Source organism: Colletotrichum jinshuiense, chromosome 2, assembly GCF_051148585.1.
Source record: "Colletotrichum jinshuiense chromosome 2, complete sequence".
NCBI lineage: Eukaryota > Fungi > Ascomycota > Sordariomycetes > Glomerellales > Glomerellaceae > Colletotrichum > Colletotrichum jinshuiense.
Window position 1 is genome coordinate 2,254,814 of NC_139309.1, and position 23,133 is coordinate 2,277,946.

The 23,133-nt window shown below is 54.7% G+C and overlaps 3 protein-coding genes across 3 annotated transcripts; 1 reads left to right on the forward strand and 2 right to left on the reverse strand.

Annotated features, from left to right (window-relative positions):
• Positions 1–9,330: 9,330 nt before the first annotated feature.
• EsH8_II_000612 (uncharacterized protein) lies at positions 9,331–13,335 on the forward strand (the record flags this gene model as incomplete). The annotated part of the gene is made up of 2 exons (XM_083263910.1): positions 9,331–9,587; positions 9,786–13,335. The coding sequence occupies 2 exons, from the start codon at positions 9,331–9,333 to the stop codon at positions 13,333–13,335; spliced, it is 3,807 nt and encodes a 1,268-aa protein (XP_083121232.1).
• Positions 13,336–15,220: 1,885 nt separating this feature from the next.
• EsH8_II_000613 (VPS11 family protein) lies at positions 15,221–18,454 on the reverse strand (the record flags this gene model as incomplete). The annotated part of the gene is made up of 6 exons (XM_083263911.1): positions 15,221–16,564; positions 16,616–16,951; positions 17,005–17,886; positions 17,945–18,064; positions 18,123–18,374; positions 18,443–18,454. The coding sequence occupies 6 exons, from the start codon at positions 18,452–18,454 to the stop codon at positions 15,221–15,223; spliced, it is 2,946 nt and encodes a 981-aa protein (XP_083121233.1).
• Positions 18,455–19,024: 570 nt separating this feature from the next.
• On the reverse strand, positions 19,025–21,948 carry EsH8_II_000614 (uncharacterized protein; the record flags this gene model as incomplete). Its single annotated transcript, XM_083263912.1, has 3 exons — positions 19,025–19,230; positions 19,281–21,662; positions 21,711–21,948. The coding sequence occupies 3 exons, from the start codon at positions 21,946–21,948 to the stop codon at positions 19,025–19,027; spliced, it is 2,826 nt and encodes a 941-aa protein (XP_083121234.1).
• Between the last annotated feature and the right edge of the window lie 1,185 nt (positions 21,949–23,133).

Consider the following 23,133-nt stretch of genomic DNA (forward strand, 5'->3'; position numbering starts at 1 on the left):
CCAACAGCCCAGCTGCGATGGGGAGTTGAACAAACAGTACGTGTTTGAAGTACGGACATGGTGGGCTGGCTAAAGTGTGGGCTGGCGTACTATGCAGAACGATGATGCCATGATGAGTAAAGAGTCCATCCAAAACCACCCAGCAACAGTTTCAAAGGGGGGTCTTCACTAGCCAACGGCCTCCGTTCCCCAGACGTCCAATATTTTGACATTTTCCCAAGCGCGCATCGGGCAGCGTGGAGGCGCGCAGGCGGCCCCGGGTCGAAAATGAGCCCGGCGGCGCCATGGGCGAGACGATCGAAGAAGAAAAACGCGACAAGCACATGTTAGACAAGACCCCGTTGCGTGAGATGTGACGAGGGGAAGACGAATTGACTGCAACGCCGTACGGGAAAATGCCAGCAAGAGTTCCCTGAAACGATGGAGGGTCAAGACCTGCTCAAATAGTGAGCAGTCACATTCCGGAGATCTGTTGAGGAGAAGGGGGGAAAGAAAAGTTGGGGTATGAACAGGGAATCGACGAGGAGGATTCAAGTTGGCTCAGATGGTGACTGCATCTGTGTCACATCATGCCAATCCCTCGAGCTTTGGACGGAAAGTTGATGTCGGAAGGAGAAAGGAGCGTCGCGACTAAACGTTGCTCTGTCTGCGCGGCTTTTTTCTTTCTGGGGGATGCACCGGACTGATCGACATGCCCGCTCAACGGTCAACCTTGGTCTATCTTTTTCTGAGTCAACGTTAGAAGCAGAGTTTTGACTAGATAGAAAAGACCAAAATAACAACAACAAAAAAAAGAGGAGAGCACAGCAAACTTCTATTTGCGTTTGCTTGGAATACTGGAATGACTCGCTGTGTCATTCTGTCCGGCCGGTTACAGTACGGCGAGAATGATAAATGCACAATCGCGAAGCTGGGTGTCTTTTCCCCCCTTCCCGTGTTGTTATTGTTGTTGTTGCGTCTGCCAACCGCGCCGGTGGCTGTACGTTTTTACGACGGCGTCGCTTAGGGCGGGAGAAAAAAATTAAAAGGCAGAGGCCAGTGTGCAAGAGGGATAGGCCACGACTCAGTCTCGCGCATACGGGTGGCAGGAATCGACGATGGCCTCATCTCATGCGAGGACGGCTGAAGGAGCAGCCACTTGCAAGTCGCTGCCGGGCGCTAACCCCATTCCCGGCGCGCGGCACAGCTCGCACCCCTTCTTCTTGGGGCCTCAGGTCCGTGGTTCTCATCCGCAACTGCGAGGTTGGTGATGGCCCTTTGGGGTGCGGCATCTTGTCTATCGTGCGCTACGCCGCAAGCAGCAGTGGCCCGCGGGGGTGGTGACAGCAAAAGTTGGAGACCCTGTGCGAACTCGGGAAAGCTCGGCGATTGGGGGATTCTCGCGTGGGAAAGACGTCAAACCATTGCCAGACCCTACCCTTCTCCGCAATCCGAAGCTGTCGTTGCCAGTCTGGACCGGGCTATTTTGGAGCAGACCTGACCCCGTGGCCAAGGCGCGGCCTGGGAGGGAATGCAAAAGCGAAGCCATCGTGAGTTTTTTTTTTCTTTCTCTTTCCCTCCCTCTTCGCCTTCCCGACATGGCTTGTTCCGCCACCCCCGTCTCTTGCCACGTCGACGTTCCTTTTGGGCTCGCTGCAGGGAGGTATTTACACCGGTCAGAGCAGCACGAGCCGGTCAAGTAGTAAAAGCAGAAACACATGCGAAGCATCGTGAGCTTCAATTGATGCAGTGGGTCTCTGGAATATTGTATGGAGACGCGGCATTCAATAACCCGCAGACCAAAATTTTCTTCCCGGGACGAGGGGCCGCAGTGCAGACCGTTCTGGATTCTCATCCATCGCCTTGTATCTAGTCAGTGGTTCATGCTCGAGTCCCAGGTCCAGGCCAGGTCCACGATGCACCCGTCCTCGCTCGTTCAAATTTGAATGAGCCGGCAAGGTGGAATCTTCAGCTAGCGGGTGGATCCGGCTATTGGGGGCTACCCATGGCCGGCTTATCGGTGTGAAGGCGTTTTGTGTCCGATGGTGCGCCGACGTTGGGGTCGGGGGCCAAAGGTTTAGGTAAGAAGAATGAGTGCTTGAGTCGGGACTCGGGAGTGTTGGGCTGCGACGGGGAACTCGTGACGGGGGATGATGCCGTTGCTGCTGTTGCACGATTGAATCTTCTTGGGGTTGGGAGATCTCAGCCAAAGACGAGATCTCGGTGCCGTCATGGACAATTTTTAAGAGTTGGTCCGTGGTCGATCTGACTTGGGAATGACAAGGCATGGAAACAAACCGAAGCAGATGCAGTCAGTCAGTGTACGTACCTGATCTTATGCAAAGTTGTGACCAAACAGGCCACCAGAAACGGGAGGAAAAAAGACGCCGCGCTCGAACTTTTCAGGCTTTTCCCGGCGCGGGTGGGCCTCATTGAAGACTGCGTCTACATCGAACTACGTGCACTATCCGTACGAATGCATCCAAAAAGAGAGAAAGGGATGCCCAACACCCTGGAAGCGCTTAGCGGGTGGATGGGAAAACCCCCCGGAGAAAACAGTGCTTGTCCATGATGGCGCGTGGTTTGCCTCGACTTCAACCTCCGCGTCGAGTGTCCATGTTTATCCGCGGCCGGCCAGTCGTCGCCGCCCCTTCATCTGCGACCCTGTTCGCCGTCGGTTGCCAGGTCCGACTGGTCGACAACTATGGGCATCGGACTGATTGATGGGGCACCATGGCCCGGAACGCCTTGGTCCTGTCATGAAAGATGAGTGAGAGTGTGCCGCACACGACGAGCGAGGAGCGGCCGACGGCAGGTAGTGTCCATGTTACCGTCTCTTCCCGAGGCTGACACAACCGGCCGCTGCGTGATGCTAACCTGGATCGGGCAGTCTAACGGAACATGCTCCTCCAAGGTCCGATCGCTTCTCGTCCTGCTCGGCGGCTTTCGTTGGCTGTCACCGCATTGTCCAATTGAACCGAACCCTGCCAATGTTGTTGGTCGAGCTAATGTCGTTGACGTCCCGGGCTTATGGAACTTGCACTTTCATCACCTCCATCGTCCCTATGATGCCCCGAGATGACTGTCGCCATGTGATGAGGGGGTTTTCTTTTTGCTCTGTGACTACCCAGGCCCGCATTGCATGAGCGTGCCGTTCACCCCAAAGTAAATCCCACGGCGTCAGACCTATCCGCACGGAACGATTCAACCAGGCAACGGCAAGGAGGATGCTCTCCCTTGCCAACAGCAGACCGTCCTCGATGTGGATAATCTCGGGTGCTCGAGGCGGGTCGAGAAAAAGTAAGCCCGAGTAGGAGTAGGGCGGGTCAGGAACAAACTATAGAATTGCTGCGAGTCTGAAATGCGTGCATGAGATCATATGTGTGTGTTCCTGTCCGATAGCAGCTCGAAACATTGGGTTGGTTCCAGCATTATCAACCCCCGCGGGCTCCCGTAGCCTACCGAGCGATACAAGCTACGTCCGAGGTGGAGACCGTTGGGCCTCAAAGAGTCAAGAAGAAAGCCGGGAACACGGAGGAAACGGGCCAAGCAGGGAGGATGCAGCGTCTTTCGCGCCGTGTTCCCACTCGAGGGCATCGACGTCAACGGCGGACTCCATCCTACCTCCACACCGTCTGCCGCTCCGTCCAAGAAGGACAAGGTTTTGATGCCAGCATGGCACGGTACATAGAAGAGGGCGGTCGTGGGTGGCTGGCGAGAGGACGATCGTTCTTGATTTGGTGGTAATCAGACGCCGGTCTGGGAAGGCTTGGGCTGCAAGAGAGGGCCCCTGGAAAGGAAGATTGATGAACAAAAGCATAGGAGCCGTGCAACCCCAACAATGGCAATCAACGCAGCGGCAAGACCGGCGACGACGCAATATCAGGTCCTGACTGAGTCGGTTGTCGATGAGGTAGTCAGGGTTTATCCTCACCTGGACGTTATTACCCCTGATCGATCGATTGAAGATTGCGTTATCGTCGCTGACTGGTCAGCTCATCTGGACTGCGTTGGAAGTCTGACCCCCCTTTCACCCCTGGTCCGTGACCTTGGAAGATGCGATCATCACTGCTGCAATCTATCCCACGGAGGACCCACTGGCTGGCTATGCAGTCCCGTAGGTGCAGCGACGGTCAACAGGGTCAATGCCTCGGATAGTCGGCCAAGGGACGATTGTAAGGAGAGGACGTGAGATTATCACGCGAGCTTAACCAAGATGGCGTTCTGCGTAGGCAATGTGAAGACGATGGCCGCCAGACGTTCACCGTTTCCCCGTGAAGCTTCTCAGGGAAGGTCAATGAAACACGGGCGAGAGAGCATGGTTGCAAGAGGCTTGCAAGGCATCAGATCATTGAACGATACCGACACGTCTGGTTCGTGCCAGCGCCAAGACTGGGCCGTGCTGCCCACGATCAACGATGGGAATGAGACATCCGCAACGCCGGCGTTGCGGCTGCTGGACCCTTTGGCTGCAGACTACACCACGTTTGTATCTTTGAACGCTTGGCCGTGTCAACGGGCGCCAGACGCCTTCGGCAAGGGTCTTTGCTGTAGGCACAGACTTGACACCCGGAACACATGTGCAAGGCATGTTCGACTCTTTTCTGATGGGACATGCTTTCTTTTTTTGCCCAACTCAATCAGAAAGGTACTGGGGGTAGTGCATTAGGGCGTCGAGCGTGGCGTCGAAGTTGGGCCAAAAAGGAAGCATGCAGAGACAGGAGAGATGCAGCTCCGAAACCAGGCGACCAATAGGTGCTGCAGAGAGCCCTTGGCATCGTCCAATGGCCATGTCAGCCAGCGAGGTAGGAGGTGAATGATTGCATGTGCCTTTGCGGCCGTGCTGCGCAATTTGCAGACGTTCGAAATCTATCCGTACCATGTATCCATAGAGAGGAGTAGAAATGCTCCACATATGGGAATCTGACCAGTACCGAAACAAATGGCATCGGCAACAGTGCCTAAGTCACGAGTGGATGTCGGGTTGGAACTTGGGTTTTGGTCGTCTGGCTGTCTCTTGGTGGTGGCTATCCGACTTTCGTTTCCGCCCATCGGTATTGTTTGCGTCCAGAAAGAAAGAACTAGTCCCCTAGCCCCCCTCTTCCATGTGCAGATTCTTTGTGCGTCGCGAGGTGATGTGCATCGTTAGGCCGCTAGGTGAGGCAACCCGTGAAGAAAGGCAAGAGGACCGAATTTGGATCCGTCGACTCCCCGCGTCATCCACACTTGGAGGGTGATCTGACAAGTCGGTAACATCCAGCGGTCCAGCGGTGGTAATTCTCGTCATAGGTACGTAGTAGCATACTCTGTAGTGTCTTTGCTCTTGGAGGAGTGGAGGCCAAATGTTCGCCGCCCGCCCGCCGCCGCCGCCGCCGCCGCCGCTAGATCTCGCCTGGTGGATTGTGTGACCCAAGGGTCGAGGTGGAGCAGATGGACGGGCGGTGGAAACGCACGTTGTTACTGGGACGTGGTAGGGCGGCAGTTCGCGTTGTGCGCTCATCGACATGGGGCAATGGTCGTGTACACGGCAAGAATAATCATTGACTACAACTGGAAGGCCGGGGGGGGGCATCGAGTCGGGAATCAACGTCAGGCATCCGGAGTCGAGTCTGGATGGCAGGCTATTGCCACCGAGCAACGGCAAACGACATCCCAACAGCCCTCTCCTTCGGGCCAGGATGCCGTCAAGTTGGGCCGTTGGTCTTGCATATTTGCGTCGGCTGCGTCCAAAGTGTTGGGAGCAATTGGACCACCCAGGGACGATGCGCGAGGCGTACACGACACACGGAGAGACGTAGCGTAGCATAGGTCGATGATGGGCTGGTCTTTTGCGTGTGCCTTGCAGCCTCGACCGCTGGAGCGTTGTTGGCCGAAACCCCTGGCGGGCTTCTGCACCGGGTCGACAGTGTGTGTGTACGTGTGGCTCTCTCTGTCTCTGCGCCCGTATCCTTACGTCGTTCCATTGTAGGAATACCCCGAGGGAAAACCAAATCAAACAAAGAGCAGCCAGACACGGAGGCGGCGGCCCAACACTTCACTCGGGCTTTCAGTTGGGATTTCCAAGTGCCTCCGTTAGATAGCAGTGTTGCCCTTCTTGGAGAGGCGCAAAAGGGAGGAAACAGGATGGGGAGAGACGCAAAAGGTACGGTACTGCACACTACGTGCGTCGTCGTAGGCGTATGTCACAAAAAAAGGTGAGAGGGTCCATCGGGCCAATGGCAAGATGCAGATCATGGCGCGATAAGGCAAGGTACCTGGCCGGAAGTCTCTCCTTCTCTCTCTCCGCCGCAGCTGCCCTTGCCCTTGCCCGGCTCCACAGGCCTTGCCCGAGGTACGTACCTTTTCGGGACGAGGATGATGGAGCATTTTGCCATTGGGGGAGGCTTAGGATCTGGGAAGGGATCCCTAGCAGCAGCTCCGGCCCAAGCAGCGGCCACCCCTGCGCTGCTAGAAGAGAGACAAGACAAGACGTAAGGACTCACCCCACTAGCCCACTCTCTGCTCGCTGCGGTGCTTCTTTGGGGCTTGGCCAAGACACGACAACCTGTTCTCAGGTGCGAGTTGTCTCCTTGCTGGGGAGGGGAGCTCTTTGCAAGGTATCCGTCGGGTGCAGAGCACACGGTATCCATACACTGCGGCAGGCGAAAGGTCAATTAGATGGAGCACACGACGTGTTGCCGACCCATGTGCGGCTGCGACCATGCAGGAAGAGGTTGAGGGCCATTCGTACCTGATTCCCAAGGGTCTGTCCTGATGTGATTGATGAGTCGATGAGCCGGTGGGAACAGGAAACGCTTGAAAGCAAGGAAACGGAACAGCAAGGACGACAGGGACCGAAACGTCAAACAGCGGTGCATTGCAGTCAGAACGGGGCACGTCGTCGGCAAGTGAGTGAGTGGTACATCATGGTGTGCATGGTACTGGTATGGTATCCGTAGATGATGGTAGACATGTCGACGCCGGCTGGCAAAGAAGGCGGGCGGCGAATGTGGTTGTGGCGGTTGAGTGGTGGTGGAAGCTGAGAAGGTGGCTGCCACACCCCTTCCCCCTTCGCTCTGCATCGCATGTCCCAGTTGAGCTGACAAGGTGTCAGTTTCTGGCCAGCTGCGTATGCTTTTGATGCCATGCGAAATGAGAGTGGTTAGGTTCGCCTCCGGGTTCGCCTCTGCCAGCCAGCCAGCCTACCTGGCTCTGGCTGGCTGGCTGGCTTCAGGTAGATAGCTGGACACATGTCACGGTCCAACTATTACACGGTATGCAGAAGAGGCGCAGGGCGGCGGCGGCCAGACCGTACTTGGGAGAGCCCAGCCGGGTGAGGTGATGGGACATTGCCAGTTAGTGACCTCTTAATTGCTCGTGATAATAAGATTAGATGAGACGGGTGAGCGAGGGTGAGGGCGAGTGTGAGGGTGAGAGTGAGAAACACAAACTTGATGGGAAAAGAGACACTACTGCATGGCGCTTGCAGGTTGAGGTTGCTCTGCTGGGGGAGGAGCCATTGCCAAAGCGTAGAGTACGTATCTCTCTATCTCTTTTTCCCAGGGTTCTTTCTTTTGCAGGCACGTCGTTCTTCGAATCGGGGGTTTCCTCTCTCTGAATCTTTTCTCATATGCCTCAACACCAAGTGTGTAATGATACTCACTCATCCACCCGTCTGTCCGTCCATCCGCCTATCCGTGGCATAGTAGTGTATTTGTGCGAAATGACAGACGGACACGGCAGGTTTCCATCATTTCATTCTACGCTATCCGTACGTATCTGTCCAGCCCTACCCTTTTGGCGTATCCAGACTGCACTTTGTCTTGCGTGTATCCGTACTGGTGTTCTCTGTATGGTACACTATTACTATGCATGTACGTACGTGCCTGCGGCCGTGCTGCTTGTACGACCAGGTGTGGATTTTCCTTATCGTCTTCCAGACAATGCGCAGAATCCAGCGTCTCCAGCCTCGACCTGTGCGGATATCCACCCTCCTCACACCGACATAGCGCCAGCCTAATCGGAGGGTCCACTTCTGGATAACCCCACCCTTATCGAAGCCAATAAAAACATCGGTGTCTCCGTTCGGATACAGATTTGGACACTGACCCCCCTAGTGCACTGTGCACTGCTTGCGCCGCCCCTCCCCCGACCCTCTCTATTTCGTTCGCTACTACGGTACGTCTCTCTCTTAGTGTCCCGTCCCGAATCGTGCCGTGGGCTGTGGGAAAGACAGAGACAAGGGACACGACGGGAGAAGGGAAAAAGGAGCGAGCAGCGTCCTGGACTCGGCGGTGTCTTGGCCATGGTTCTGGGGTTCCACTGCGGCCGCCGCGCCTGTCGCCTTTCCCTTCCCACCTCTCCCCTCCTCCCGGTCCCCCTCCATCTGTCTCCATCTGAGGTGCATCCATCATCCTCGTCCAGTGTCTTGTCTTTCTTTCCTTGGAGCCTCCACCATCCGCAGTAGTGTAGTCCAAAACCATGTCACTGATGAATGTGTGAATGTCCACTTACGCCCACCACCACCATTTTTTTTCCTCGCTCTAAAAAAAAAAAAAAAAAAAGAGCCGACCCGGTTTCCATCCCAATTCACTCACACACCACCACCACCAACCAACCAACCCACCAACCCACCAGCAGCGGCAGGAACACTCACACTTCCCTACCGCAACCCCCCCCCCCCCTCAGACCCCCCCGACCCCCGACCCCGGACTCCCTCTCTCTTTCTCTCTCTTTCTCACACACACACACACACGCACACACTCCCGTCACTCTCTCGCTCCCTCTCTTGCTCACGCTAGCTACTCACGTAACTGTGCACTATTGCCTCCTCCTCCAGTCCTTGCCTGGCCTTGCCTTGCGCACACGCCAAATATACCGAGATCCCCCCCCCGGAAGTACCTCACCAACCTTCAACCTCCTTTGGCCCCATCTCCCACTTCCATCCTTTTTCGGCCTCGTATCGCCTTGAATATCTCAACTCACGTCCCACGTCGTCACCGTCTTGCTTCGAGACCTTCTTTTATCCTACCTAGCCACCACTTCCGACGACTCTCTAGAGATCAACTGCAAACTGCGAAACCAGTTCACTCTCTCGTACGACCGCTGCTCGATTCCGCTCAAGAGTTCTCTGTAACTCCGTACCCCGAATCTCGCGCCTTCCACCTATTCGACTCAACACACTACACACCTGCGATACACCACCGAGACTGCCTACGACGATGGCAAACTAAAGCCCCCGAACCGCCACTGCGTTTCTCTTCCCCGGCCGCCGTGCGAGCCTCGTTCTTCGTCCTTCCACTCCCATCATTATGTCGAATCGCCGATTGAGACTATTCCGACCAGTCGAACTCCAGCGCTTCCACGCATACTATGGAACCACAACACCCTCCTCCTCACCCGAGGAACCCTCTTCATCCTCACCTCCAGGCCCTCATTCCACCCACCGCCAACATGCTACCCTTGAGGTCTTCCGCTAGCACCCCAATGACCTCGCCAGGTCTCTTCAGTCCGACGAATCCTCGCCCGAAGATGAACTTCCCACCCCACGCTTCGTCCGACTCAAACACCCCAAACGTAGAGACGAGCAGCCCTTACCTGCATCCGCTGCAAAACCACAAAGTTAGAGAGTGAGTGCCGCTTCCTGTCCATCGCCGCTGTGCGCGCTGGCTTGTCTCGGCTCTGCCTGACATGTTTGCTGCCCCGCGGCGTACCCCCCCTGTGTGTGCCGTGCGACATCTCGCCTGGGCTATCTGTAGGCGGGGGTTGATCGTGGAACCCTGCGATAAGGGGGGATTATCTGATAAGCTAACCATGTCAACTCGCAGGACACACAAGGCCCTGATCGATTCGGATAGCATTACCGGTCGCAAACTCATCAACCAGTATGAGGTCATCGAGGAGATCGGCAGGGGCATGCACGGAAAGGTCAAGCTCGCCCGAAACCTAGAAACAGGCGAAAACGTGGCCATCAAGATTATCCCGCGGTATTCTAAGAAGCGTCGACTCGGCAAAGTTATGGCCATGTCTCCCCAGGAAAAGACGATGCGGGAAATTGCCATCCTGAAGAAGATGAGACATCCCAATGTCGTGTCGCTGCTTGAGATTATCGACGACCCAGAGCTGAAAAAGATTTACCTGATCCTTGAACACGTCGAGTTGGGCGAGGTTGTCTGGAGAAAGAAGGGTCTGCCGCACATCTGCCACCACGAGCGTCGCCGCATCGAGAAAGAAGCCCGCGGCGAACCACCAACGCCAGAGGAGGAGCAATATGATCTGATCATGGAACGGCGGCTGGCTTTGAGGGAGCTGAAGCGTGCGAAGATGTCCCGTGCCAACATGGGGGTCCACGACTTCTGGAGCATCGAGCATGGCGCTTCAGACGATGCTAGTTACGGGTCGCAGTCTCGCATCCCCTCTAGGGACGATTTGGGCATGCTGGAACGCGCTGGAGGCGATAGTTCGCAACCGAATTCTCTCCAGGCATCTCGGGCCACCTCAAGAGCCCCTTCGCGATCCCAGTCGCTCAGATCGATGGGCAATGCTGTTTTTGATCAGGAGGCGATTCTGGGCGACGACGACGACGATATGGAGACACCAGGTCCTCTTCGATCAAGCAACCCAGGCTCAGCGACCGCGTTGGAGGGAACCATGTATGGCGCCTACATCGAAGATGCTGCACTGCGCGGACGCTCACCCAGTATGGCCGACTCCATCATCTCACACATGTCCTCAGTGGACTGGAATTCTCGGATGCACGATCCCTTTGCTGAAGACTTTTCGTATGTCCCCTGCTTCACCATCGAGCAAGCAAGAACAACGTTCCGTGACACGGTCTTGGGTCTGGAATACCTGCACTACCAAGGCGTCGTGCACAGGGATATCAAACCTGCCAACCTGCTGTGGACCAGAGACCACCGCGTCAAGATATCCGACTTCGGCGTATCTTACTTCGGCCGGCCCGTCCGAGAGGGCGAACCCGATGATGAGACAGTCTCGGAATCGGAAGCACAAGATTTTGACGACGATCTCGAATTGGCCAAGACGGTGGGCACGCCAGCATTCTTCGCACCCGAGCTGTGCTACACGGATGCGGACCGTATGGAGCAACCCAAAATCTCCGAAATGATCGACATCTGGTCATTGGGTGTCACACTCTACTGCCTCGTCTATGCTCGGATTCCATTCCAAGCCGAAGATGAGTGGCAGATGTTCCGAAAAATTGCTACCGAGGAAGTTTTTATCCCGCGTAAGCGCCTCAAGCCTGTCGACCCCTCAACCCCCCCCAACTCTGAATCTCTGTTTAAGCGGCACAACGTCCCCCCCTACCGAGACGACAATGAGCTGGCTTACGAAGAAGTCGACAACCTCCTGTACGACCTGATGCGGCAGATGTTTACCAAGAATCCGGAGAAGCGCATCCGACTTCGAGACATCAAGAGGCACCCGTGGGTTGTCCAAGGCATTCCGAACCCCATTACTTGGATTGACGACACGGACCCGGCACGGCCGTCTCAGGGCAGGCGTGTCCAGGTCAACGACAAGGAAACAGCCCATGCCGTCGTGCCTATCGCCTTCTTGGAGCGAGCACGATCTACAGTGAAGAAGGCCGTCGGCAAGTTGATGCACCCTTTAGGCGATCGAAGCGATAGCCGATCACGGCGGAGAGCTGCCAGCAGCGCCGCTAGTTCGGCTGGAGACAGCATACACAACGTACCGCCGGCGCCACACTCGAGAGATGCCCGAAGGAAGAGCCTCAAAAGCGAAGATTACTTTTCCAACGTCAAGGACTTCGCCATCGGAGCCGAGCATCCTTTGATCCAGAGCCAAACTGCCTCTCCCTATGGATCTCCTTATGACCCCCTTGCGACCGCTATTGCGCAACCCGCGCTAGGTCAAGGAGCTGCTCTGCTGCACGCTCTTCAGAACACCTACAACGATTCCCGAACGAATAGTGGCACAGCTTCCCCGTCGGATCAGTCTACGATTCCTGGGTCCGCTTCCATTTACAACCCCTACCAACGGTACTCTCAGAGCCCTTCGAATGGCAACAACTTCCTAACCTTGACCGCTGGACTGCCCGAGGTGAAGACCGTACCCCCCACTCCACTCGCCGACGGTACACGGGATGATCCGATCAAGGACCTACGACAGACGCGAGGTTACGACGCCCTGACAGAGGAAGCTTTGCGCGCCCGGTCAGCTGAGCGCGGCGTCTTCAAAGAACTGGACAAGCGCGCTCCCGCACAAGTCGGCCTCACTACGACAGTTGCTCCTGGTACCTTGCACCGCATGCCTGGCCGGCCTCGTACCATGCGTTCGGTTGACCTTGGGAAGGCAAAGCAGTGTGGCAACGGCCTAGCTTCTCCACTATTCTTCTCGTCACGATCCGTCACCGGCTACCAGCACGGCCAACCCCAGTCGGACTCGAATATCTACGAGAGCCAACGAGCAACTGCCGATTTGGAGGAAAGGCCGCAGACGGCTCATAGAATTGAGAACGTTCGGGACGTGCCAGAGGCAAGAACCCCGCCTCCGCGCAAGTACAACACATCCACACCGGAATCATTCGCACGCGCAAGGGATGAGCTGCATCGCAGGCAAATCGAGGAGTATCAGCAACAACTCGCCCAACAGGCTGCCGACGAAGTCAGGTCAGATATTGCTGTCGTCGACCCATCAGAATTTCCTTGCCCCGCGTCGCCTGATGACGAGTTCTTTTCTCGAACACCACCGCCCCCTTCACGGGAGGACACTATGGAAACGAGGCAATCATCGCGCTCAGCGTCAATCACAGGCTTGGCTTCTCCCTTCACAAGCCCCAGCGAAATGACTAGCCCCATCTCGTCAACAAATCACCCTTCCAAGGAAGAGATGCTCGCCTTCCAGTCTGACCCGTCTCTCCCTGCCCTTCTTAGCGGTTCAAGCTCGGTTTCTGCCGACTTGGACGCCGAACCCCTTGTCGAGCCCGGCATTGTCAACGCCAAAACGGCCCTGCTAGAGACCACAGACTCGCTCACCCCTCCTGCCCTTATCAAGGAGCCCCTGGCTGGTTTCCCTCTGGAGCAATACGAGCAACAGGAGCATTTTGAGCAACACAACGGCTCGTTCGAATCTGGTCCAATACCGCTACGCATCACACCGAGCCCGCTTTATAGAAATCCTCCTTCGGTGCAAGAGGACGAGAACGACGATGATAGCGACAGCGACGAGGGCTTAGTGATGGCCAAGTCGAAGAAAAAGAAGTCGCCTAGTGCACACGTTGAGCGGATACCGTTCGGCGCAAGACGACGAGATACCAACGTGAGCATTGCCAGCACCGAGACAGCTAAGAAGGTGGTCGTTCATGGCGAAGAAGTCATCACCTACTCCGATTAATTCTTCATGCAAAGGCATGCATGACAAGTACATTACAAACACTCGACTCCGACAACACATTTTTAAACTGTATACTGGCTTCGGGGACAAGTTCCCGGTATAGCATTCACATACGGCCGGTGGACTTTTGAGTTTTCCAACTGCGACTCATTTCTTGGATATACACTCCGTTTTCTTTTTGAAGCATATTCGAAGACAGCATGCAACCAGATTGCACATGTTCCATTGGCAATTTTGCCTTGGGCCGAATGACAAGTCGGCCAATTTTTCTTTTCCGAGCGCGCTTCAGTTCCATATAGAGTAGGGCTGCATCTGGTCGAGGCTGAAGAGCGGCAGGAGGAGCCGGTTCTGGTTAGGTTGGACCACTGGGCATCACTTGGGATGACACGCGTAAGTAAGGGAGCCGAGGGGAGATTGTGGATTATCACCTCCATCTTTGAAACGAAACAGCCAAACAACCATCGCATGCCTCCTTGGGAGAGTGTCTCGCTTCATCGGCACTCGTTCAGATCAAGAGGTGTCTTGGCTCCTCTCTGGACACTTCTGCTTCCCTAGCAGCATGTGGACTGAAGAAAGTTTTGATCAGGAACAGACTGAGACGATTATACGTGGCAACGAAAGTGATGGGATGAGGGGGCCATGGTAGGCGGCCGGTGAGCCAGGACGGCGGATGGTACCGTCTGCGAGGAGGACAATGGGGAAAGGGAGTTGATTCTGGGACATAGGATAGGCAAGAGGGGATATCGCCAATAGACGTGTTCTTCCTCATCATTTTTTTCTGTGTCTCCCTATGGTAGGCGGGGTGTAATTGTGGACGGTCTTGGTCAGAGGTCTGTCAATATTTCTTGCATGAAGTCATTTTCGAGCGAGGATTCGGGAGGTTTATGCAACTCTCCCCCCCCGTTTTCGGGGAGGTTTATAATGGTGGATGAATTACCGGTTCTTCCGGAGCGAAGGCGCTCTAGTGTGTTTCGTGGAGAGAAACATGTTTATTTTTTTTTATCGTTTTTGGCATGGAAACCCTCACCCTCCTTCCCCTTTACTAAGATCGGAAGTGAGGAGAGGAGAGTTGTCGATGAATAGAGCGAACACCGATTCCCCCCCTGCCTTGTGTGTGAACGAGCACTTTGTTCTCCAACCTCGTGGCTGCCCGTGCATGTGTGTGTGTGTGTGTGTGTGCATGTATACCTGTGTTCCGTCCCGTTACCACCTACTACCAGTGGCCAGCCTTCCTCTCCCTTCCCGCCTTGCCCAGAAAAAGAGTGTGTGAAGTGAGTTGGTACACCGAAAGACCCTTTTTTGGTTTCTCCTCTCTTTTTTTGCCAAGCCGGGTGTTGGGGCGTTGTTGTTTCTTGCCAAGGAAATAGTTGCCAGTTAGGGTAGAAGACTTTCGGCGCGCTAACAGACTTCCATGGAATTCGTTTCCCGATTCTTGCCAGTCGAGTCCTCCTGGCCTAGTTAGGGGAGCCAGTCGGCCTTTCTTGCTCGTGCTACTGCAATCCACGTCACTCGGCTCGAGCGGGCGGCGGGCGGACGAATTTTCCCGACTAAAGGCAACCAACGGGAGGCGGGCGGCTGGGCAAGACAGATGTGGTATTATTTGTTCTAATGAGGTGCAGCAAGCGCGCCGCCACCCCCTCTCCTCTTCCATGAAGCCGAGATACATACTACGCGATGCGATGCAAACAAGGGTTTCGGTCTTTCCACGTCCCACGGCCCTCCTCTCCCCCCCACCCCCGACCAACGCCTAAACCTTCCCTCTTCGCCACCCCCAATAGAGACTACTCTTGACAACAATAGTTTGGACGAACCGTGGGTCTGCCACGAACACTAACTAAGTCGTGATGGGTTCCATCGGCATTCTGACAAAGTCCTTTCGCTACGCTCACGCCGTATCAGCGTTGGGGGCCCCCATAACGCCGCGCCCAAACCACTCAGCAACGGTGCCGAAGCGGTCCTCGCTGCGCTCCAACTCGGCCTTGAATAGGTCGTGCTTGCCTGCCGTCTCGATCTGCGTCTTGCGCAGCGCGCGGATGGTGGCGTTGTCGGTGGCGCACTGCGGGCACTCACCCTCTGTCCGAAGGCACCGCTGGTGGAAGCTGTGCTTGCAGAGGAAGTGCACCGCCGGCAAGTCGAGGGGCGCCGTGCAGACGGCGCAGCGCGTCGACTGGAATACGGCTGGTTTGGAACCGAGATCGGCGAGCTCGGCCCTTTTCTGTTCCGTTTCGGCGCGGAAGGCTGAGATGCGTCGCCGGTTGGCCGCGATCTCCTTGCGCTCGCGCTCGATCGTCTCGTGAAGGTAGGGCTTGATCATGCCCATCGTCGCGACGCCGCCTGACGAGCCGGACTGGCCTACCAGAGTCTGGATGACCTGCAACGGCGCCAGGAGGCCGTCCTTGTCAATCTTTTCAAGAACAGCGGAAAGCTCTGCAGAGCCGGCTTCCTCGAGGATACGGGGGTCAGAAGTGAGATATGCCAGTGCGGCTGGGTATAGCTGTGGCTCATCCGGCCCGTACTTGCGAAGAGCTTTGATGGCTCCGCGAGTATCCTTGGCCGATGTGTAAGAACGGAATATGTCGAACAGGAGACCAGACTGCTCCTTGACTAGAGTTGTGCCGTCCTTGAAATCGGACAAGTGTGAGAGTAGCAGCACGTTGGAACTTTCCATCGGGATGTCCTGGCCCTCGATCAGTTTCTTGGCCTTGTTCTCCCACTCTTCCCGGTGCTGCTGTCCCTTTTTCTCGTTTGATTTATGCAGATACATCTCGAACAGTGTGGTGTACAAATCTGTTCTATCGCTCTCCTTGAGGGCCTTCTCCTCCAGACATGCCTCTAGGAAGACGATGAACTCGTCCGGGTGGTCGATGAAGGAGGAGAAAGCCGTCCTTGGGGGCGGAGGGGTGTATTTTGGCACCGGGATGTCATCGGGGTTCAAGACAATAGCAGCATCGCCGTTGATTGTTCTTGTGTTCGTCCCTGGGGTGGAAGGGCTCTGTATAGAGGAAGTGTTCATGTAAGGCAGAGGGAGAAAGTTGGAAAGGTTCTGGACTGCATTTGCCGCGCCAGCGACAACACCGCCGGCCGCAACAATCTCTTCATTGTCTTCGACGGGAATGATGTGTAGTCTTGGTCGGTATTTGCCCGTGTAATAGTCGACGAACAGGGCCGTCGCGTCTTTTGGGCAGTTCTCTATCAGGACTCTGGCATACTTTTTAAGACATGGGAATGCCTGTGGGGGAGTCAGTTTGCGCTTTAAAGCCGAAATATTTGCGAGACTCACCACTTCTGGATCTTGGTGCCAGATGAAATCAAGTGCTTCGCCGTAAGCTTTAGAATCCTCTATGAGGATATCCACAACCAGGTCGATTTCGCCATGCTTCTTGGCGAGATAGGCAGCTTGCTCGTAGTAGCCCCCCTGCCTGCACATGGAGATGGCGGTCTCAAGGTCGAATTTCAAATCACCGGGAGACTTGATGAATGCCTCCAACTTATCAATGTCTTTCAGTTTGGCGTAGCAGTTGAGAAGTAACGTCGTGTGATCCGAGGTCGCTTTGCGATATTCGTGTAGTTGTTCGAGATACTGGATAAGATTATGTATCCTTTGCGTATCGAGGAACTGTGGGTGTTAGCTTCTGTCTTGTCCCTGCACATATATTGGCAGAAACTTACCTTTCTAATGACCTGAGACGGCTCTGTTGTATCTATAGCCTTGATATATTGAACCATAGCGCCGTCGTAGTCGGCCTTTTGATATAAATGATCGCCGAAGCGCCGGAATATGCTGCTCTGCTGTGTTGCGTCCATCCCCGACTTTTGCGCCAGCTCAATCGCTAACGGAAACATGTTGCGCTGATACAACATCTCCAAGCGTTGCTGTAGTGACTTCTCGTGGTATCTATTAACCTTGCCATCTTGCGTGAGGATAAAAAGGTCACCCCAGATCTGGAAGATGGCCTTGAATGGTGAAATCAGAGATTGGGTGTGCCCGAGCACTCTGAGGTCTGGCTCGAGGAGAACAAAGGTGGATGCGTTGAAGAGGGCGTCCGCCGCTCCGCCACCGAAACGGCGCCGCATGGTGTCCGTCGGTTTGTCGGTAGTGGATGAGGATGGCGGACATATCAAGGCGACGTAGTCCTGGTAAATCGACACCAGTCGCTTTGGTGACTCGTACGCGCGTGGCGCTCCCCTACCCTCGAGTGTGTAGGAGTAGATGGCGTCTTCTCTGGCCACGACTACATCTCCAGTCTTCTTATCTACCGTCATACAGTCGACATGGCATCCCATATCCTCAACGGTCTTGGGCGGAGTGCTGTGGCCCCTCTTCGAGATGCCCAGCTTCAAGATCCGTGCTGTAGTTGAGATGAACAAGGTCGTCAGTCCCTGAGGGTCGGCTGTCAGCTGGACACCTGTGATCGGTTCTTCCGACTCGTGCACCGTTCGTTGTCTGGCTCCTAGGTCGTTGATCAGATCACCGCGGATCAGCGTCACTGTGCCGTTGGCAAAGCCAACGGCTACTTGGGTGAGGTTGTCCAGAACGTCGATTGCAGAGATCTGAAAACGAAGGTGTCAGAATGAGCTCAGCGATATCCAGTTTGGGGCTATGTCCTACCGGAAACTGTTTTTTGCCGTTGCTGACCTGCAAGGTGCTCAAGCAAGTCGGCATGTTCGTCTTCTTGACCAGCTTGTCCAGGGCCCAGATCTTCAACACCGGCTCGCTGCTCAGGTCCTCCTAGGCCAATGTCAGTCCCCACGTTTTCCAAACTCGCACATTTTGCGCGGCCACCTACAGCAACCGTAACCAACAAGCTGGTCCCCTCGATCTGGCGCATGTGTGTTATCGTTCCAACATCGTGAGCCTGGAAGCTCTTGACCACCTTCCAGCCCGACCCAACAATGCGAACGTATCCATCGTAGCTACCGAGAAACAAACTGTCGGAGCCGGAGCAGACGCTCGCGATCTCGTTGCTCTCGAAGAAGAGGCGGGTCTCTTCGTCTGCGAGTCGGACCTGGCTGACGTCGAAGAAGTCGAATGCCTTCCACTGCAACGGGTGAATGTCAGTACAGACCGGAATGGACCAAAGCAAGAGGATAGCGGTCGCAAGCGTACCTGAAATGCCATGGCTACATCTCCTAGCAGCAGCAAGTCTTGGGAAGAACGGGGGCGGCGGCGGTTTGCGCGGCAACTGTGGTTGTTGATTGACGTTGGTGCCTCGCGCTCCAATGACGCCGCTGTGGGGAGCTTCGGAGCTGTTGCAACTGTAGTGCTGCTCACATACCGCTACTGTTCGATAATTATGGGTCCCATCGGAATAGGACCGCCAGCGGCATGCTGGAGCTGCGCCACAAGTGGCGTAGGGTGCACCAGCCACATATTGATGCTACACCTCAACGTCTCGTCGATGGCTAATAGTTGCATCTTTAAACAGGTTCAAATGATAAATGGTTGTATCAAAGGAGCATATAAAACATAGTGCGATGCGCTTTATAACTGGGGTGGCAGTTATGACCACCTCCGCAAAAGTAGCCAAATCGCTGAAGGCACATTCTCATAGTGCCCGAAACGACGTACATTCAATGAATTGTTGTAATAAGGAAGATGGCTATACCTGTGAACGAACTTCTTCTGCTGGGGTATCATATCAAACCAGTTTCTGCATGCCGTAACGCCAAATAACACAACCGCTCCATGCTACTTCATCAAGCCGGACTTCCTAAGTCGATTACCAAAACCCTCTGATTGTGTTTCCTGCTTCATGGCCAAGCTGCTCATGTCGATTATGGGTACCATCGATGGTCTTCCGTGGGCGCATTGAAATGGAAAGGCGCATTCGCTCAGCCTCCGGAGAAGATCTTTGCACTCGTGCTTTGATAAGATATCGTTGAACATGATGGCGCCTGTTGGGTCAGTAACGGTCGACTAGAGATGCCCCAGCAGGATCACTTACTGCGACAGGACCTCGAATTGAGCAAGTCGAGGACTCCTTGAGGACAACCGTGGAAGTTTGACACCCAGTCAACCTCGTTCCCAGCATTTCCGTTGGTGGGGACGAAGGATTTGGCAGGAGGCTTGCTCTCTTCCTCCGCCCTCCATATCTCTTGCCGAAGGAGGTCTGCTAGCAACCTCGGTTCCGACCTGCACCTCTCAAGGATGCTGGGCGGTAGGCTGACAACCTCCACCTTCGAAAGCTGCTTGCTGTTGTGCCGCCATTGGTTCGGCTGCAGCTCCTCTACCTTGTAGAATATCCCCCAGCGGCGTAGGTGATAGAGGAACTTGCGCAGCAATGTGCATTCCTTGGCTGAGAACTCGAACGATAGTGGCTTCTCCAGAACCTCTGTTCGTGCGACCATTTCTTTCGATCCGGCTATCAAATGGAAGTAGTCCCGCATGAGCGACTCAAGTCGGCATCTCTCGTCGGCAGCGTGCTGATCGATGAGAACCAGCACTGAGTTTGTCTGTAGCGTATATGTTTGGCCCCCAGAAATCCCATCCCTTCCAAGTTTCACGAGAATGAATTTCCTGTCAACCTGAGAGACAACCTCTGCACCCACCAATGCAGCTTTGGATATTCGCCCAGACAGCTTAATGCTTGACGCGTGCGTTCCATGGGAGCATCCAATACTATCAAGATCAAGAGAGTTGATTGCACCTTCATCAATGCCTCCCAATTTTGCATCGTCAAGGCGAGGTATTGGGGTCTCGGCAGGTTGAAAGACGGGGTTTTCCCATGTTGCGAGCAACCCTTTGAGCCATTTGCTAGGCTCTGCAGTGGATTGGGCATCCTTGTCTTTGAAAAACTGGGAAGATGATACAGGCTCTGCGTCGTTGGAACTTTCTGCTTGGCCCGAATCGGCGTGTTTCGTGGGATACGCGGTCTGTTGGTCATTATTCGCGATATTAGGTGCAGAAGTACGTGGCTCCAATCCTCTGCCGGGTCCGGTTACGCCGCTTTCGGTATGTGAATCATCATGCGCTTCTAAGCCATCATTCTTCGGCCGACAGCTCTGTTCTAGATCCCCAAATGGCTTGCGCAACAGGTTCCCGGACTCATCAAGAAAGCGCAGACTTGGTTGAACGGCAATGCGCTCGTCCGGGTCTTCTTCTACCACTGGCACAGAATTTCCCATACGTATAACTTCATGTGACACAGGAGTAGAGGCGCCATGTTTTCCCATGCCTTGTGACACTCGTCCGACTTTTACTCGCTGCCAAAGGTCAAAGGGGGAATCGGGTTTGGAGACTGGCGGAGCTGACGTCGACCGACTGGATATCAATGAGGCGGGGCGTGGTCGCCTGTTGTCCGTCTTTGCCCATTCCGTGTCGACTACTTCCACATCTTCAGGCTTCTGACTAGAAGACCCCAGTATAGAAGTGGTAATCTTACGTGGGCGAAAGTGATACTTTTTCAGAAACTCGTAGCAAACTAGCTTTAACAGATCGATCATGTCTGCAAGGACATGGCTTCGGTCTTCAAGAAAATCTTCAACTGAAGAGTTAAGAAGCGGCCGCACTTTTGAAGCAGAAGCGATTCGAAAGTAGAACATGGGCCACCGGTCCAAGCCTCGTCGGGGGCGGGCAATTCTGTCCGAGGGTTTCTTCAACGTTGAAAAGGTCGCATAGCGTGGATCGCTAGACATGGCCACATCCTCATCTGTTGCAAACCCAGAATTGACGAATACACGGTTGACTTCGTTGTAAAGGACATTGGTCCCGTACTCATTAGTCACGGGATGAATACCGAGGCTGATGAACTGAGCTCGACGAGTCGCTACCGGGTTCAACGATATGCATCCTTCAATGGTCAACTTTCCCACTGATGCGCCGATTGGGGTCCAGGATACTTGGTCCAAGCTGTCCACGAGACCTGACTGTGCCAGGATCCGCGACGAGTGTGCCATCACGTCGGACGTCGATGTTGGGTTGGGCCTGAAACGTGTCTCATTGTTGTTGACAGTGTCTCGGACGAAGAGGGCCACACCCGCAGGCCAGGCCAACAGGAGAGCGGCAACATCGTGCACCAAGCGACCCCATTCTTTGTCCACAGCAGATTTCTCAGAGGCGACAGACCTCTGCTTGACCCGGACGGCCATGGCACCGAACAGATCTCTAATCATGACACGAGTCCCATGGCTGAAAGTTACCAGTCGCTGTTCTGGCAGGGCCGGAATATTGCGGGCCAAAACTCTCGAGTTGTGGATGACGAGGGTGTTTTGCGAGTTGTACAAATGGTGATGAGAGGTGATGGAGAGCAGAGACAGCGCGGCGAGTGATGTGAGAAAGTTGCCGTTGGCGCCATGGCACTCATCTCCAGGGGAGTGTCTTGATGTGTCTGAGCAAGGGTCAGCAAATGCTCCGAAATATCAGTGCGGCGACTCACGATGCTGTTTACCCAGTCCGCCAGCATCTCGAAATTCAAGGGGCAAAATGCCTTGGCCATCATCCTCGACAGAGCAGTTACCACGGGAGTAGTCAACGGTGATGTTGATCCTTGTGGCGCCTGCATCCAAGGAGTTCTTGACGAGGCCGCATACGACGGCGTTGAGGGATGTAATGGTGGCAGAGGACCTGAGGCGGCGGATGACGTCCTCTGGCAAGGGTTGAATCTTAGTGGACATGATGGCAGTTGAGAAGGACATGGAACGCCATATCGGGACACGTCAACTCGAGCCACCGAGGATGGCTGTTGATAGGCATGAATATGCTGTGGTGGTAGTGTTGCAGCAACACCTGGCTCTCGTATCTGTGTGACCTTGCTTTAACAGCAATTTGGCAATGGCACTGAGTGAAGCAAGGTACACCTCACTGGCGTATTGATCAGGTTGCGGGCGGAAAACGTCACGAGCAGCGATAAGATAAGATAAGATAGGGGCCCGGGGGTTAGCTGCTCCGATCACCGAGCGCAAGTGTGGCTGCCCCCTGCTCACCTTGGCAGTCACGCAAGTAGGCGCCAGGCGAATCTGAGAGTTCCAACGCAATGCAAGAACCAGATTTGGCAGGTGTTTGAAAGGGAGTTGGTCGCCTTTGTCATCGGTCGCATGCCCCTGCAAGCCTACGTGTGTGGGGGAGGGCTTGGGGTCGGTGTTAGGACAACCTTGTGGTTATGTGAGGTGTGTAAGTCGGTGAAAGTTTTGAAACCACATCATGAGGCTACGGAAACGGCTACGTTTTTGACAGCAAAGGTGGGGGTATTGAGCTGGCATTGCTGAATGGGTTGGAGATGTCAGACAATGTGTTTATCCCCCCAAACTGCCGTCGGATGTTGAGCAAAGTGGCTGATAAGACTGACTACTGTCTCACATGTGATCCCTGACCTTTCTTATCCATCATCATCGGTGTGGTGGGGTGGGTACGAGGATTGCAAGCGCCTACTGTGGTAGACAGAGATGCGTGCATTGGCAGGCTGTCACCCGTATCTCCTTGTGGTCGGGTATGATACTAAGGCAGCCTTGCGTCTTTGTCAGGATGTATGTTGCGTTGGAGGTTTGCTGTGGCGGAATCTGCTAGGGATTGACTGATGGGCTATGGAAAGAAATGAATGACATCACGTCTGGATGGGTAGTACAGCAGCCAGATTTTTGGGCATGGCATGTAAAATTTATGGCGGCCGCACAGATGATAATGACGATGACATAATATAACCTGGTGGGCTGCATTACTCAGTCGCCGGAGGTCCAGTGCTTAATTGATACATGATTAGCAGTGTAGTGTACATGAGTGTCTTTAGGGGTCCACGTCTTCTGGGGGACCTTGCAGTGATCCAAGGCAAGACTCCGCTAGTGGCTCAATTTTCGTCAATTCCA